This window comes from Danio aesculapii, chromosome 21, assembly GCF_903798145.1.
Source record: "Danio aesculapii chromosome 21, fDanAes4.1, whole genome shotgun sequence".
NCBI classification, from domain to species: Eukaryota; Metazoa; Chordata; class Actinopteri; order Cypriniformes; family Danionidae; genus Danio; species Danio aesculapii.
The window spans coordinates 35,064,912-35,084,043 of NC_079455.1; the positions used below are offsets into that span (position 1 = coordinate 35,064,912).

The following is a 19,132-nucleotide window of genomic DNA, read 5'->3' on the forward strand; positions in this document are numbered from 1 at the left end:
TGAGTTCAACTGTTTAATAAAATAATAAAAAATTATTACAAAGCATTTTTCAGTTTCAGTTTTCAGCCAATTGCCTTTGGCCTAGAATTTTCAATTTGGTGCATCCCTAGTACATTTAGATTCAACTTTTTAGTAAGAATCAACACTCCAATAAATTTTCAACAACCCAATAAAATAATATTTTGTTGTTGTTGTTTTCTTAAATTCTGTTGATTTCATGTTAAAATTATCAAATTAAATTCTATTACAAAAATAAAAACAAATACAATTAAATTAAAACAGTTGTAAAATTGCTTCTTAAATAATTAATATTATTGTTATCAATATTGAAAGCAGTACATTTTACTAGACAAAGGTGATATATTTCTGTAATAACTGCATCAAGTAGTCCAGACTTTTGTCTGGATTTCACACATTCACACAGACTTTTAGCAGTTGAACATTCACAGTCACTAGTCCACATCATTATTTGATGACTAACGATTTATTCATCCAAAATGTGGCAAATTCCATTTTTACAACTAAATTCCATAAACATCATAGGGCCCTAATATTCTTTTTGAACTTTTCATTTAGTTCACTTCTTTTATTTGACAGTCCGTTTGCTAAATTCTGGCACGTTGCTATTGACTTGCCTTGCACTAAACGTTTGGATTGGATTGGATCAATATGCCCACACCATTGTGACATGCACGTCACAAATAGTCGATAAACAAATAAAAATCTATCTGATCAGGCCAAAAAAAATCTAATTCGATTACATAAAACCCCAAAAACGGCAGCATGCATTATGCCATCTAAAATCTAGAAAACTATTATTTTATTTACACCAATCTCAGTCGATTGTGAGATGGGGGTGTAAACAAAGCCAAGACGTGCATTGTCCTTTCATGTGGAGAACAGGCTTGTACTTGATTTGCCACCGCAAGTTGCCAGATTGCTTTTAATTTGACATTAATCCAACTAAAACAAGGGGTCTTGTCTCATACAAGGGAAAAATACGGACCGTGACATGATTGGTGCTCCATGTTCTGTTTTTTGGACTGCAAATGCTTGTCTCGTCCTAAGCAAAAGAATTTGACAAACAAAAGACAACAAAAGTTGCCATGCATTAACCAGATGTTGTGCAATTGATGTATATCTATCTTTATTTAAAAATTATTTGACCAGGAGCCCCTCTTGAGATGAGCTCATCTCGTTTTCAAGAGTGTCCTGGCCGACCCGTAGGCAGCAGGTAAATTCCTCATGACGATCCAGATTTTCCCCCTCACATCTGAAACAATCCACAGGCTTAAAGGAGCCAGCATGCGCTCAGTGGACCTCCAAAACAATGTTAAATCAGACCAATTTAATGCCTTTTTTAAAGGGATAGTTCAACCAAAAACACCTTTTTCTATTCTGTTAAACTCAAAGAAAGCTATTTTGAATAAAGCTGGAAACCTGTAACCATTGGCTTCCATAGGATTTGTTTTTTCTACTATGGAAGTCAGTGGTTACAGGTTTTCGGATTTCTTCAAAATATCTTCTTTTGTCTACATTTATAACCACTTGAGAGAGAGTAAATTTTCATTTTTGGTAGAACTATCCCTTAAATTAAAAAGTATAATAATAATATTAATAATAATAATAATAACAATAATAATAAATCAAAATTGCATGCTAATGTTAGAGTCAAGGCAAGTGATTTTTATGATCATGTTTGAACATTTATCCTATATCTCTGTCTTTATAATCAACAGTGCATGCATACTTTTTTGGATCAGGTCAAGTAATTAGTCAAGTGCTGCTGCTTATGATATTGCTAAACTCTGTTTATTTGTCTGTATGAATATAGTGGTGGGACATACTGCAAACTACATAACAACATAAAGGGCCAATACACAATTACATCAAATTATGGTCAAAACACTAATTATTTTTAGCATGACATAAAATAAACAACATAAGATATTAATCTTAATAAAAAATTTTTACACAAACTAAATTATGCATATGGGTCAAAGACAAATTGACATCAAATAAAGTGATTTTTATCATACACAAAGCATACTAAATGCAATTAGATTTTTAAATGAAATTAAAATGTTAATATAGAGTTAAAATGATTTTCCACCATCATTCAATGTAACATATATTTATGTAAAACAGACAACATAGTTATTTTGTATATGCTTGACAATTGATTAGTGTTTAGGTGCTGCATCGATAAATAATAATCGTGATATGTCATCAATTATTTTTTGTTCTAAATATGCCTGATAATATTTTGTACACTTTTATTTGTTACATTTTATTAGTAAAAAAATTCTCTAAATAATAGTAAAAATGTTTGCAAGTCATTATTTTTAATTTTTAATTTTACAAGCAGGGCGGCACGGTGGCTCAGAGCACTGTCGCCTCACAGCAAGAAGGTCGCTGGTTCGAGTCCCGGCTGGACAAGGAGGCATGTCTGTGTGGAGTTTGCATGTTCTCCCCGTGTTCATGTGGGTTTCCTCCAGGTGCTCCGGTTCCCCCCACAGTACAAAGACTGTAGGTGAATTGAATAAATGTGCTATAGGTGAATTGAATAAACTAAATTGTCCGTAGTGTATGAGTGTGTGAATGAGTGTGTATGGGTGTTTCCCAGCACTGGGTTGCGGCTGGAAGGACATTCGCTGCATAAAACGTGCCAGAATAGTTGATGGTTCATTCTAAGATAGAAAATAGAGACTAAGGGCCCTATCATACACACAAAAATTATTATTTTCTAGCCGACATAAATATAAAAACCATTCTTTCATGCCTTTATCTCGGGGGGCTTTTTCAGTTTATTCATAACAATTTGCTTTTGTATAATGTTATCATTATTAGCAATATTATTCATTATATGCATATTTATATTTGTTTTTATTAAAAACAAGCTTAGATTTGCCCACCTGTCAGGTTTTAGACCATATGGGGCACAGCATGTGTATTTGGATATAACCATGTATTTGGACCAAACTTCGTTATTATTGTTCATTTATTCATTTGCTGAAAATTAGAACTGAATTTAGAAATAGTTTTGAAACAAATCTTTGTGCTTAACAAACAAAAGTAATTATGTATAGGCTAATGGATATCTGTGCGTACAACACGTTTCTCTATCCACGAGAGTGAAAGTAAATAATGAGGAGGCTCATCTCTCATTCTCGCGCTGTAGATGCTCTATTTAACTGTTTTCTCTCTAGTGAAGTGTTCAGTTTTTCCACTTACAAAGTCCGCCATGTAAATAGCAAATGCGCTATGGCACGGCGCAACTGGCTCTTAAAGGGAATGGGAGATGAGACTCTGATTGGTTTACTCTCAAAACACACCTATAACTCATTAAGAGAATAAGCTCAACCCTGTTAGACCATGCGCCACGGCGCAAAGTGGATTTTTCCGTCCTTAAAATAGCAAAAGTGTATTCTGACAGGCCCCTTAATGCGTTTGAGCCCTGCGCTTTGGACTTTGCGCATGGATTGTCAAAATACAGCCCTAAGCCAAAGAAAAATGAATGAATCAACGAATTTTACAAGTGTTGTTTGAAACACCTTTGTCTCTGATCCATATACAATATATAATCAAATTAAATATATATTGTCATTAAAACAATAATACTACAACAATTGTTTTCGAATGTTTTTTTTTTTGCACTTACAATTAATTATTTTAGAGATAACTTGAAAAATGTGTTTGAAATGTTCAGCTCTTTACAGATTGACTATGCACTGTAAATGTATTTGTGGTTGCCCTAAATGTTTAGGTTGATTTAACAAGTCATTTCAACTTATATTACATTAAGTCATGTGAACTGCTTTACATTAAAACATGGTTAAGTGATTTCAGTTTAAAGCTAAATGATCTAAAATATGCTGTCATGACTTTTTGAAAGGGGTGTAACGATACATTATAATCAGGGCTTGACATTAACTTTTTTGATCACCAGCCACTATGGCTAGTAGTTTTCCAACATTACTAGCCACTCGCCATTTTCACTAGCCACAATTTTATTGTTGGAAAAATATATTTTATACACATAAATATGACGTTGACATGCTAACATTACTTGATTTAGATTTTGCATTATCTCCACATGCCTCCTCGTTCATTTCTCTTTTTGTGAAATATAGCTGTATACTATACTTTTTATTTAACAGAAGCATATGCACAGTAATCTGTCCTGGCTAAAGGTCCCAGATCACCAGTTAACTACACATAAATAGGGAGATAAAGTCCCATTAAAGCAATGTTATTGTAAAAAAACATAATTAAACCATATTAACGCAAAAGAAAACAGGTCAAAACATACTGTGTGATAATGAAAGGATGATCACACACACTGGTAATGTTAGACCCATGAATAATCTGTTAAAAGAATGGTTAAAGCGAAAGCAACTGGTGCTGCTTACAATAAGTCAAATCTGGAACTCTTGAAAGAGACAAGACTATGGATGCATGTTCATTTGTCTAGTCTATTTGAAAGAGAACCGATCGCATCAGTTGTGTTTCTAGACACAGTTGCTTCACGAAAGGAAACGGGAGCGCGCACGCGCTATAAACAGTCACGCGCATCACATCAGCTGTTAGCGCGAGTGCTTATCCTCTCGTTCGGTATTCACCTGCTTTGATCGCGTGAAGTTGCGAACGCAATTATTTTTGTCAGTTGTGTTGCTTCTCAATTCTAAGATCGAAATTGTCGAACCCTGCTTTTAAGAATTATTATCTGGGAAAATTATTTTCAACCAGCCAAATTGGCTAGTGAAAGTGTCTTTCTTACACGCCACCGCCGACATCTACCCGCATTTGGCGGGTTGGCGGGTGTTAATGTAAAGCCCTGATTGTAATGATATGATCTTGTTTTTTTTCAAGAGTCAGCACTGTGTTTATAAAGTATAATTCATCCAAGAAAAAGTAAATCCCGTCTGCATGTATTAATTACATTGCATAACGATGTTTCGTGGCTGCAAATGTCACATGTGAGTTGGAATTAATGTAAATGCCATGTGAATAATGTTTAGTTTGTTGCAACCTCAGGAGGCGCTAATGTTGAATATAATGCAAGACTAAATCTGTTAATGACAAATGACTGATTTTTTTAGATGAAAGTAATCTATCTATGTAGACCATGACAGAGTGCAGGCATATGTGTCTCTAGCATAATTAATTCATCTTCAGAATTATGAATAGTTATATTTTTATATGGTCTGTCCTGTGCATTGAGCACGGGGACTAATTTAAAATCTAATTAAAGTCCACCAGCACAAGTCTATACAAAATGCAGCATTTTAACCATCAGTAGGTCTAGATATTATAATAATATTATTGTTTTTTTACCATATATTTGAGAAATTATAATATTAAACTTTTTTATAGCATACAATATTGAGATAATAACATATCATGAGTTCAGTATCACCATACATACAGTATCAAATCATGACTAGAATGTATCATTACATCCCTACCTTTTTGTTTTACAAGGTGCTAACTTCAATTTAATTTATCCCAAAACACAGTTTTAGGTATAGCAAAGTAGGTTAAAACATGGTCAGCTTTCTAACAGCCTATTTATATCCATAGCCTGAACGTCATGGCGGCACCTGGGCAAGGTGCTTGAGCTCAATGGTGTGCCACATTCACGGCTCACTGTGCTCCACTCATTAATTAGAGAATGGAAGCAGACTTCAGGTTATTAGGCATCTTTAGTGACAAAGAAACAGAGGAATGAACCCCAGTCTTCACATTCAGCCCCAGAAAAAAGAGGGGGGGGGGGGGGGGTAATGTGTCTCAGCGGAGGCCGTCAAGCTTAGAGGTGAACAGGAATATTTTGTTTTGCTGAATGTCGAAGCACATTCAGACAATGGGTGTCCATCAGATTCTGTTCTGTGGGTTACTGTGAAGTCAATGCTAGGGAAATGTTCAGAATGTCTTTTCTTTCCCCATAAGTCTTCTTGCTCATAATTTAATGTTGTGGATCTTACATTTCTTTTCTTTTTTTAAATGCTTTTAACAATGAGGGTATTAAAAGAGAATTTGTAGTTGTGCTGAAAACTGAGTGCTGATCAAATGTCTCAAATGGTCTTGAGATTTGGCAAAATACAAAAGATCTGCCATCAGGACAATTGCAATATGAACTGTTACTGTGTGCCAATAATTGTCTGCTTTGTGTTTTTGTCTTGTACACTTGAAACTAGCTATGTGTAGAATTCTGTCACTGATTTGTTTGTTATACTGTAAAAACATACATTTTATGATTATAAAGAAATGCATTTAGTTAATTTGACATTATAATGTTTAAGACATGTTAAAGATCATTGGACGGATGTGTGGGTGGGTGGATGGATGGATGGATGGATGGATGGGAGTAAACAATGTGTGGATGAATGGATGGAAAAGTTGATGGATGGATGGATGGAAGAAGTAAACAATGTGTGGATGGATAGATGGATGGATGGATGGTTGGAGTAAACAATGTGTGGATGGATGGATTGAATACTACAATGGATGTATCGATGTATGAATGGAATAAACAATGTGTGGATGAATGGAAGGAGTAAACAATGTGTGGATGGATGGATGGATTGAATACTGCAATGTATGGATGGGTGGGTGGGTGGATATATGGATGGAAAAAAAATTGATGGATGAGTGGATGGATGGATGGATGGATGGATGGATTGAATACTGGAATGTGTGGATGAATGGATTGATGGATGGATGGATGGATAAATGGTTGGAGTAAATAATTTGTGGATGAATGGACGGATGGAAAAAAAATTGATGGATGCATGGTGTAAACAATGTGTGGATGACTGGATGGAAAAATTGATGGATGATGGACGGGTGGAAGGAGTAAACAATGTGTGGATGGATGGATGGATAGAGTAAACAATGTGTGGATGAATGGATGGATGGATGGATGGATGGATGGATGGAACCAAATGCAGACAACTATGTAAATGGGAGGGAGGATATTTAGATGGATGAAAGCAATGAGAGGTGGATGAATGGACAGATAGATGGATTGATTGACAAATGGATGGATAGATTACCTAATAAATAAAAACAGATGCAGACAGCCATGTAAATGGAAGGGTGAATGGATGAAGGCAGAGAAATGGAGGGAAGTATGGATCCATCCATTCATGCTTCCCTCCATTTCTCTATACCTTCCTACATTCATCCTTCCATTTACACAATTGTCTGGATGGATGGAATTATTGATGGATGGATGGATATACATATGGATGGACAGATTAAAAATATATGTATGGATTTATGTATAAATGGATGGATAAAATATGCAGGCAAATTTTAAGACTCAACAACATAAGGGAATTTACTAAACGAGAACATTTTAATGTCAAAATATTTAAATGTGTGAAATGAATGTGATGCTACCGAACACATCCAATTAATGTCAAATGTAATGCTATTTTCTGTCATCCTGAAAAAAGAAATAGTTGAAGTCTCTTACTATTTTAATACTGTACATAAAATGTTAATACTTAATCGTTTTTCATACTGTCTGTTCGTTAGTAATGCATAACATTCAGTGTAAAATATGCTCATGCTAGAAACATATCTAAAAAGAAATCACCCTGACTTGACATTGCATTACGATAACAATTTCACATTTGTTCTGTAATGTAAATGACAATCATACATTTTTAATTAAAACTAAAACACATCCAAATAATTTTTGGGTCACTGCATGCTATATTCTTAGCTAAGTGTAACCCAAAATTACATAACGTCCTGCACAAACCTCTGTAGACCCATCTAATGGCAAGAGTTGGTCAATAATACATGGCATACCAACTAAATGTTCCTGCAAGGGTGTCAGAGAACAAGTACAGCTAAACCCCACCTAGCAGGACACATTCAAACTTCTTATACCCTGTAGAAGTTGTGTTTGATCCGGAAGAACCCCTTGTCTAGAACCCCTTCACTGCACTGGCCTTTTAGAGTCCCATGAATAACATGTTTTTGATCATTCACAGTACTAACGATACCTCCAAACTACTTTTCAGACATCACGTAAGTCTGTAGACATGCAGTGCGTGTTGATTTAGAAGTAGATCGTAGTCTACTCAATGTTCATCTGGACATCATGGCCTTCGAATTCTGAGATGATATTTCTTCCAGGGTGGGTTGCAAACTCAGGGGCAATCAATCACTATTTCAGGGTTTACTGCGGATCCTTAAAAAGTCTATGCATGTACTAGATTTTCTAAAATTCAAGAGAACAAAAAGTCTTTTTTAATTATGAGAGGTCTGAAAATTTTGATGATACTTTCATTTAGACATGTCAAAACATTTTACTGAATTACAATGTATCTAACTAGTGTTATTTTATTATTCCTCAGACAGTTTGCAGAATTTATGTTTTACATAGTTGACCTCTTGTGTGAAAAGTGGGGAAGAGACGGAAATGGCTAAATATTGAAGTTTTATTATTCATGTTTGTTGGGTTGTGAAATATGTATATACTGTCAAAATTAGCATTCGAAAATGTGAGAACTGACATTGCGTTTGTCAATTATGTGCCTTAAAATTCAAGATGAGTTTGCCTTATATTAGTTTCATTAATTACACAATGATCCATTCATATATAGAGCCACTTGCTTTGTTATTTGTTTACATTGGAATGAATTGGTTGACCAAATGACTTGCACAAACTATTCAAGACATTCTATTGGCGCCACCTACTTGCAGTTGAACACTGTAATGATAAAAAAGTTAAAAATAACGTTATTTCGTTCGTAAACATTTCGTTTTGTAAATGCTCAAAAAAATATCTTTGCATTATTTCTGCCACAGTAAATGCAGTGTTCTGCCACTTCTAATAGATCTTTTTTAAATAATGATTTAATTTGACTGGAAATGCACTATTGGTATTTTATTCTGCGTTATGGTTATGCATTTTTCTATTGCACTAATATAGATAATAATGCCCCAGAATCAGCCCTAGTGCATAAAAATATATATTAAAAAAATGTGTTTATGAATCAGCTGTCCACAACAGACCCAAATCAGTCACAGTATATATATATATATATATATATATATATATATATAAATCTAAATTTAATTTATCAGCAAAATTGAGATATATTTAGTCAATATTGCACACCCCCAATATAGATGACTAATTTATTAGTTTTTAAAAAGTCTGAAAGTGACATTTCACCCAACAATGAAAATTACCTCAATTATAAATTGTGGTTTTTAAACAATATAAATTTTTATTCTTCTTTTGTTAAACACAATAGAAGATATTTTAAAAAATGATGATTGCTGGCACCCATTGACTTCCATAGTAGAAAAAAAGTCAATGAGTGACAGCTACCAGCATTTCTCAAAATATCTTCCTTTGTGTTCAACAGAAGAATTGTAAATAGGTTTCGAACAAGTAAAGAATAAATAAATGATAACAGAATTTTCATTTTAGGGTGAATTATCTCTTTAAATAGAATGAAACTTGATTAAAAAACTGAAAAAAAAAGTGCATATTCCCTGTATTTTTTCCCCATCTCAGATCTGACTGACCTTTTATAAACCCCACCCGGCCATGTTTACCGCTCCCAGACTAGTCGATACTCACCGCGAACAAGAAAGTTATGTATATTTGGATATGCAAGGACACGACATGGCTGTAAAACCTCTGAAAGTCTCCAGGGAGGTCTTTGTCCTTACTGCGATTATGCATGCGTTATTCCTGTCCCCCTGAATAAGTGTTCCCGTCCAGACCAGACTTGTTCGTTCTCAAGAGCCACTTTTCATTCTCCAGTGACATACGATCTCTCATTTTGTGCCTCGGCTAATAACAAATGGCACAGTGCTGAACCCCCCGGCATTATTGCTTATTGATTGCTTCCCCCCCATGGAAACATAAATTGTACAGTAAATTATTAGGAGACGGTTTTTGAATTCCCTTATCCTGACAGTCACTGCCGTTCACTAGCACATTATGTTCTTAATAGCAGATCATATTGTTCTTCTTGTAATTTAAACCACAATCCATCTGGTGCTGATGGCTTATGTCCACATGTATTTGGCCAAGTAGTGAATGTTAACACCAAAAAATCATATTAAAGCCTATGCACCAGCCAGATCGCACAAGGAAACGTAACTATTTATGTTTTGCCAGTTTACTGGCTAATTTAAACAGATTCAAATGAGTCGAGTCAAACAAAAATGTACGATTTTTTAAAAGAGGCATGGCACCAAACCCCACCCTTAAACTCAACCGCCATTGGGGATGAGCAAATCATACTAAAATGTATGAATAAGATTGTACAAATTAGCCACTTAATCAAAAAGTGAAGAATTGCCATGAGATAACATTGGATGCACTGACAGCAACTTTTAAGAAATAATACATATATGTATTGAGCACATAAAAGTGCGCACATTAATACCTTTCACTGCACAATATTCAAATATTCAGATTAGTTAACCAAAACTTTTAAAAAGTTATGCATTTTGAGCATTTGTTCACAAAAAACTGGTGAAAATGTAAGTTTACTGACAGATTTTTAAAAATGTCAATGTTTTTTTAGAGTAACTTATAATGAAATAACTTTTTTTGCTGTGCACTTGCATAACAATAACTATGCTATCCCACCAGGCACACAACATCATAAGCTATTGATATTAGGTTAAATTATTATTATTTATTATTGATAAACTCATTGTCTAGCCAGCGTCTAAGGATAACGTTAGTTTGACGTCCAATAACGATGTCAAATTACGTTAAAATTTGGTTGATTTTAAGTTGTGTTGGAAAGTGACCAAAATCCAACATCTGATAGATGTCTTAGTGATAATGTCCACACAACACCAAGGTGTAACATGATTAGACATTGATATTTGGTTGTTTTTAAGTTGGACACTGACGTCGGCCTGCCATTGGCTTCTAACATGATGTCCTGTGCCTGCAGGGATCATTTCCAATAATAAACCATGGTCTCTCTCCCTTCACCCCAATAAATGATTTAAAAATTAAAATAACATTTAAATAACATTATAACATATAATAAAATATGATAAAATAAAACAAAATAACATTATAAATATATCATCTCCATGACATGTAAGAAAAAGACTGAATTATTCTATTAATGATGCAACACAACTGCAATTCAGTGCCTATCTGTCGTGACAATACATTAGCATTTCCCCAATAATCTAGGCACACAGTAGGGCTGCATAATATATATTTTAAGCATCGATATCGCAATATTAAATAATAAGATAGTCGCAATAAGATATGCAATATTGATTTAGGATTATAGATGACCAGGAAACCCCAGGTCAAAAACATGAGATTCTGTAGAATTTAAGAATAATAGAAAGAAAGTTATTCATGTGCATGTGTTTTTAAGGCCTGTGACTATGTGAGCATTTTAAATGAGCATATAGAAGTTTAATAAAGATTCATTTTATTAAACAATTTATATAATGAAGACTATGCATTGTTGATTTACATTTGATTATTCAATTTCTGTAACTGAGTACTGTTAGACTCTCTAAACTACTCATTAGTTTATTTCAATTGAATGTTTGCTCCATTGTGGTCATTTATAACTGTGTTTTGTTTATTATATGTCTACATTAAAATATATTTTTATTTTACTCCCCTATAAAATCATCCCAATCAGTTAAAAAAAAGTTATTTAAGTTAATTCAGCTGGTCAAATTATATCTTAATATATTATATTATATTATATTATATATATCACAGTATATGTTGTAGAGAAAAAAAATATTGAAACGTCAAATTTTTTCCAATATCATGGAGCCCTAGCACACAGTAATAAAATATTAAGTCTAAAACTCTTTAAATTCATATAATATTTGTCATATTTTAATTTCTAAACACAAAACGCTCTAGTATTCAATCCCTAATGATTACATCCATAACAATTGCCTTCAACACTGCAGGCAGCTTGATAATAAAACTTTATGCATCCCACAGCAACTTGATCATGAGACTGAATTCACCTTGAATGGTAAAAACCCCCAGCATGCCCTCCTGCCTGATTCACTCATACAGCTATGGATGAAAGATTGATAGCCTATTGCTTTATGCCTTCAGCGCATAAGAGCCTTACTCCGTCATCTTATGTAACAATAGAACTCGGCTCGGCTATTGTGTTCAAAAAGGCAGTAACAGAAGAGGTTCATGGACAAATCAATCCATCCCTCATTTATGATAGCGGCAAAAAACAGTGACTTGAGTATAAGAAATGAACAGCTCCATTTGGAGTAAAGTTAAATTCATATTTGGAAGCCTTCATAACCATAGGAGCATACATCTGATCTCAGTCGATTTTTCTTATTGCTGGTTTTAACTTTGTTGAATATGGCATAGAAATTACAGTAACCCACAAACAGATGGATTTATTGACTGCCCTGATTAGTGATTTAAATTTGGATGCATAGACTGTATGTAGGACTAGCTGTTCCACTAAACAAATCAATAAAAAAACAACAAAAATGTTATTAAACTTTTCAAATAGACAAAAAAAAAAAAACAGATTTTAATATTTGATATTTAAAAAGTTTAATGTAATCCATTATAATATAAGAAAGCTTCTTTGATCATTTCTCAGCTACATTTAATATCTTTCTCTTAAATAAATTCTATTGTATTTTATTTTAATCCTAGCTTAACCTTTCAGGGGATATGACAATAAAAATAATTTTTAGCAGCCATGACCTTAACAATTACAGTTAAGTCTAAACGCAATGAAATCAAAGAAATTGAATATAGGACTATTGATAAAGAGATAATTTCATTCAGAATAAGGCCTACTTTTATTCAGTGCGATAAAACTTTGTGTTTGTTCTGTTAAAGTAGTCTTAGATACCCTGCTGGAAAACAAACAGCTCACATGCCTGATCTCCTAGCCTGACCAAGTATGTCCAGTTTAGATGGTTATGGTAGAAATGTCTAACTAAATCGCAATTATCTAAACCCTTCTAAAGCCAGCAAACAGACTAGCCTGACCAGACAAGGAGATCAGCTGAGACAGCAGACAAGTTTGGGAAAAAACTCTTAAGGCTTGTTTTTCAGCAGGGTAATGATACTTGTGTTTTGAGCATCTGTGCTGTGCTCAGAGATTGTGATTGTCTTAGACTTTAAAATGTGTGTATTTGCTATAGCGATAGTGAACACCGAATGTAAACTGAGATTCAGTGCCTAGCCAAACGAGGTAAGCACCTCAGATGTTGAATTCAACACTTCAAAATCTATACTTAGGAGTGACTAGCCTCCCCTTTCTACATCCGTGATACCTTTGTGCTTCTCCTTTCACTGTTGAACACCCTTTTGTTATCCCAATTGGTTTAACTGTTACCTACTGGACCCAAACTAAAGACTAACTAAAGATTTTTCGGTTTCGCTCCCCTCAACAGGGAAGAAGAACTCGCTCCTGCTCCAGAAATTCCAGAAGGATCTGAACGCTGGCGTCTTCAACACTCAAGAGAACGAGCTGCTGAAGCAGATCATCCGGCAGGACCGAGAGATGGTGATGATGGTGGATCGGAAGCAGTCAGTCACGGGGATGAACTCCACGCCGATGTCTGGAAACTCCATCATTAACTCTCCCGCTCAGCCACCGTTCGCTACAGCGACCGCTATTCTTGGGAACAACCAATTACAGCAGCAGGCCGCCCCACTAAGCTACAGCACCTCCGCCACTATAACCCCGTCAGGTCGCGTGCCGCCTTCACAAGGTGTCACGTTTTCAGCACCGAGTGTTTCTCATGGCAATTTGAGCTCCTCTTCGCCCAATCCCCCTACGCCCTTGCAGCCGGCAGGGGCAATTATGTCCCCTTGTTCGTTCACTACTTCCATTTGCAGTCCGCCAGTGCAAACCCCTATAGCTAGCCGAACATTCCAGTATGGATCACCAACGGCCTCCCAACTGTCCCTTGTACAGCAAGCCTTACCCCAGCAATCCTCGCCAGCCTCTTTACCCCAACCACCAGCCCAACAGCAATCGCAAGGGGCGTCCCCTCAGAGGAGTGATGTCCACAAGAGTGCGCAGGCACTCCAGTCTGGCAGCCTGAGCAAGGACTTACGCCACCTCTCCGCCTCGCAGCCCTCGCTGCCCCACGAGACCTCACTGGCTGCCCGGGCGCACCCCACATCAGGCGAATCACTCGCTTCCATTCAGCCACCACCCATGGGATCCGCGGCAGGCATCCAGGCCCCGGGCTCCGTGCTGCAGAGCGGCATCCGCACCAACGTCCCTCAGAGGGTTGCCCTTTTCCGGCAGATGTCATCGGGTGCATTACCGCCGGTGCGCACAGCACCCTCTAGTGCCCAGCACAGGGATTCAACAGGCTCCAGGAGAGAGTCGGCAGTCTTAAGCAGTACAGAGACGGAACAAGACAAGATGCGATTCGCATCGAATTTATGATCCCGTTTTACTTTTTTCATGTTCATTTTTTTAAAAGATATTTTGATTGATTTTTATGGAGAGACTACAGAAAAAAATGGGGAAAAGACTTGTATTTTTTTCCTCCAACTTCCTCTGAAAAGATAACCTCATAGCTATCCTGTACAGAATTTCCTTGTACTATATTTTAGACACACTTCCCCTTCAACTTAAGAATGTATATTATACAAATCTCTCTCTATATATATATAAATATATGTGCAAATCCAACTAGAATATTTGACATCGACCATATGGGAAAGAAAACAAACTCTAGTATAAATGCAAGTCTTCCTCTCAAACATATGTGACTATAACCTGTCTGAAAATGGTCTTTTCTGTTGATGTTTTTTTCTTACAGTTATGTTTTTCGTTATCGTTTTGGGTATGGGAATGCAATGATGTTTTTGTTTTTTTTTGTTCTCAAAGAGAAGATGACAAAACAAGTCCAGCATTCAGCAGCTTTTGACATCACTGTGGAAAATTTTTGTGCATATCGAATCTGGGAAAAATGCTAAATGTTTAAAAAGCACATCTACAAACTGTTACTGGAAAAAGAAATAATGATAATAGTAATAATAATATTAATAATAATATCAGAAAAAAGGTGCAGTTTCGACCTCTGCAATACATTGTGTTGTGCAATAATTGCGTTACATTTTAAGAAGGGAATTAATGTGTTGTTTTCATTTTTTTTATATAGTTTATTTCTGTCAAGGATGTGTGGTCAAATCGGATTTTATTTTCTGATTTCAGAATGAGACGGACATTATGAAATGTCACTTAAAGACTGTACATTTACAATATTTATAAAAACTAAAGATTATCACCATTATGCAATAGACTGTGATATAAAGATTATCTATATGTGTGTTGTATATAGTTTTGTAGAGCTAGTATTTACAAAAAGTAACGTGTGGTGCATTTCTCAAACATGGCAATGTCTTATCTCTGTCAGCCGCCTGGGTAATGCCTATATATGCATATATATATAAATATATATATTCAAATGGTAATATGTGACAACAAACATCAGAAACAATCATTAGAGATATGAAAACCTTAATGCAAATAGTAGCGTTACAGAGTAGGGAGTAATAAAGACAATTTTTGTATTTAGAAATATCATGCTGGTGAAATATAATGATATATACACGAGTGATTATAGTGCAATTGGGGGAAGGGAAATGCATCAACATCATCAACAAAGCCTAACGCATCATTTTCCAATCTCTAAATGAGAATCAAATGCATTTATTTGATCATTTTCTGTCTGCTTCCATTCACTTATAGGCGCTTTATTTTTATATTAATAGTTTTCTTCTCATGAATCAGTATTAATAACTCCACACACACACACTACTCCAACTTCTGTTACGGTTACGCATATTCCATTATCGTTTGCATTTAACCTTTTAAGACTGTGAAAACCACATTCATGTATTTATTTACACTGTATGTAATGCTACTAATGTTCTATCCACTAAGACGTGCAACATACTGTAATAATCTGTAAACCGACAGCACTGGAGAGACTATTATCAACAGAATGCTTACAGACTTTAAAGAAAGAAAACAGAAGCTGCTTTGCATTAAGGTTTTTATCTCTTCCGCGTGTCGATTCATCCAGTCCGGGGCTTAAGACTTTGAAATAGCATGTCATTCACATGTATTGGGGGTTAAACATTTGGTCACCCCCTCTATTTTTAATGAATTCGTGCAGTACAGCTACCGAAAGTCTATAGGACTCATCTGATCTGTGCAAAGTCTCCAAGCCCCCTTGCACAATGTTTTTAAAGATGATCCCCCTCCAAAAAAAACCCTAACAAAAGACAAAAAAAATACTTGTGTCAGTACTGTACCGGTGCAAATCCCATAAAGCGACCATAAACGCATGCATTGTCACAAATACTTAAAAAAAATAGAGAGAAACTATTTTAAAAATGTTGACGTTTAAATGTATTGTGAAATTACGTTTTTTTGTTTTGTTTCTTGTCTGCCTAGACGTTCTCTGTGCGTATCAGAAACATTGCGTTTTCACGAAAAAGGACATTCTTAAGTATTTGTGCCTAAACTATAGCCATGTTTCATCCTGTTCATTTTATGAACGTGAGTCGTGTTGTGTGTGCGCATTCACACACATACACACGTATGTAAACCAGTGTATACCTGTATGTTCAATGTTTTCCGACAAGAACAAAATGCAACGGGAATGGCCAAACGTATCGGAACAAAAAGACGGGATATCAATACGATTAACTATACTAGTAAAAAAAAGTATGTCTATTTATCGCATTTAACAAACACATCAGTATCGACTGGAATCCTGGGAAAATGGGCAAATGTGTGTGTGTAACTTTATAGCCACCGATGTTTGATGTTGTGTGGAATGAAACTGGCCAAAGCGAAACATTTCAAAACAAACTTTCATTGTGAATTGCACTTTCTGTTTAAAGAGAGAGAAAGAGAGAAGTGGAAACATATTAGGATTGTCACGATACTGGAATTCGGTACCAATCGATACTGAAATTTTAAAGACGTCCATTTTCTAATAACATTTGAGCGCATTCTGCTGATTTGCTATTGCATTCACAAGCTCAACAGAAATGACTGTGATTGGCCATGAAGGTCATCAGTTCACTGAACTCACCACTGTTTGCTGAGGCTGTTTTTGAACTTTGAATTGGACAACGATTGATGACGTTTTACAAGGACACAAGAGTGCAATTACAGACAAGAACCCATATTGAGAAACAATCTGAGTGTAACCACAGATACAGAGACACTGGAGCATTTCAAAGTCATGTCAATCAGCTGGTTTGTCTATAAACTGACATAGTAACATTCCCCTAATGAATCGCAGCTTTAAAACGCTCCACTGTCCCTGTATCTGTCGTTACACTCAGTAAACAGCGGTGAGTTCGGTGAACTGATGACCTTCATGGCCAATCACAGTCATTTCTGTTGAGCGCTCAAATGTTCGTGGGAAATGGATGCTTTTAAAACTTCAGTATCGACTGGTACCAAATTCCAGTATCGTGACAAGCCTAAAACATTTACATTAGTTGGTTAACTAAAGGGGTTGCTACTGTACATCATCCAGAATCGCATCTTTTGGCTCTTGTGGGTCAAATACAACAAAAAGCGCTTAACTCCTGCTATGCCATTGTGTATAGAAACTAGTGTACAGATATAGAGGAGGTTCAGCAGTGCTCTGGGTATCTGCTATTTTTTTGATACTGTACTTGCCTTTGGAGGGGAACGCTTCCCGTGTTAATGTGCTTTTTCCTCTCAGCTTTAAACACTGTTCGAATTTGGGATTGGGAAAGAGAGACGTTCATACAATAACACACAGAGAAATGAGAATGCTGTCACTTTCTGAGGAGGTGTTTAAGAAAACCAGCACATATCTTGATATGTTTGTTTGTTTTGTATTTATTTGATTTTGTTTTCATATATTTGTGTTTATGTGATGGGAAATGAACAATGCAAAAGGAAACGCAGGATGCTTAAATAAAGGGAAAAACCAAAATGTTTGGTTTGCGGCTTCCACGATTCAGGTGAAATCATTTTTTTTTTGGTTTGATATGTTCAGCGATGTGATGCAAATGATGGAAGATTCTAGAACAGGCCTCAAGCTTTTTCTTAATCTCAGTAGTAGTTTTTTTTTTTCATTATGCTCGTTCATGTACACCAATGCTTGGTTTTAAAAAAAAAATAAAAGAATTTAAAAAAAGAAGGGGGAAGAAGCATTCAATAAATAACGAAACATGAACAATTAGTTACTTGATCCTGAGTAAAGAAAGGTAAATGTATACTTTCTTACACCTATATGCAGACAAACGGTGTTTGTCAAAAGTTATTTTGATTTTCATGTTTTCTTTTGTTTCTTTGTAAATAATAAAAAAACCTTTAAAATATAGAGAAAAAAATAAAAGAACTATTGCCATTTACTACCGGGCTTCTGTGTGTTTTTGTGAGAAGATGCCGGACATGAACTCAAATTTTGTGGATTGTTGAGCTGCGCCAACCTGATTTCACCAAGGAGGACATGTTCCTTGATTAACATCTACAGTTGAAGTCAGAATTATTAGCCCCCCTGTTTATTTTTTTTGCAATTTCTGTTTAACGGAAAAAAAAAATTCAGCACATTTCTAAACATAACAGTTCAAATAACTCATTTCTAATAACTGATTTATTTTATCTTTGCCATGATGAACAGTAAATAATATTTGACTAGATATTTTTCAAGACACTTCTATACAGCTTAAAGGGACACTTAAAGGCTTAACTAGGTTAATTAGGTTAACTAGGCAGGTTAGGGTAATTATTACTCAAGGCAAGTTATTGTATAACGATGGTTTGTTCTGTTGACAATCAAAAAATATATATACTGTAGCTTGAAGGGGCTAATAATTCTGACTTCAATTGTATGTTGATCCTGGAACAACATTCCAATCAGCCAATCAGAATTAACTCTTTAACAGGAATTGTAACCCTCTGATTGACCTTTTATCCATAGATTATCATTATCATAGATTATCATAGTATTTATATTTGTGTCAGTGTATTATTCAATCCAAGATGTGGACCAAAAAAAAAATTTTTTTTTCAAGTAGTTCACCTTAAAGGTGGGCCTGTCCAGCCTGATCTCACGAGAAAACGTAAGTATTTTA

At 35.4% G+C, this 19,132-nt stretch overlaps 1 protein-coding gene across 1 annotated transcript in view; it reads left to right on the plus strand.

The window, feature by feature from the left end:
* LOC130214966 (potassium/sodium hyperpolarization-activated cyclic nucleotide-gated channel 1) overlaps positions 1 to 16,970 on the plus strand; it is a 212,891-nt gene extending 195,921 nt beyond the window's left edge. The window contains exon 8 of the mRNA XM_056446845.1: positions 13,429 to 16,970. Coding sequence (XP_056302820.1) covers positions 13,429 to 14,438 — 1,010 coding nt within the window. The 3' untranslated portion in view covers positions 14,439 to 16,970. The remainder of the gene's footprint in view (positions 1 to 13,428) is intronic.
* Positions 16,971 to 19,132: the final 2,162 nt, after the last annotated feature.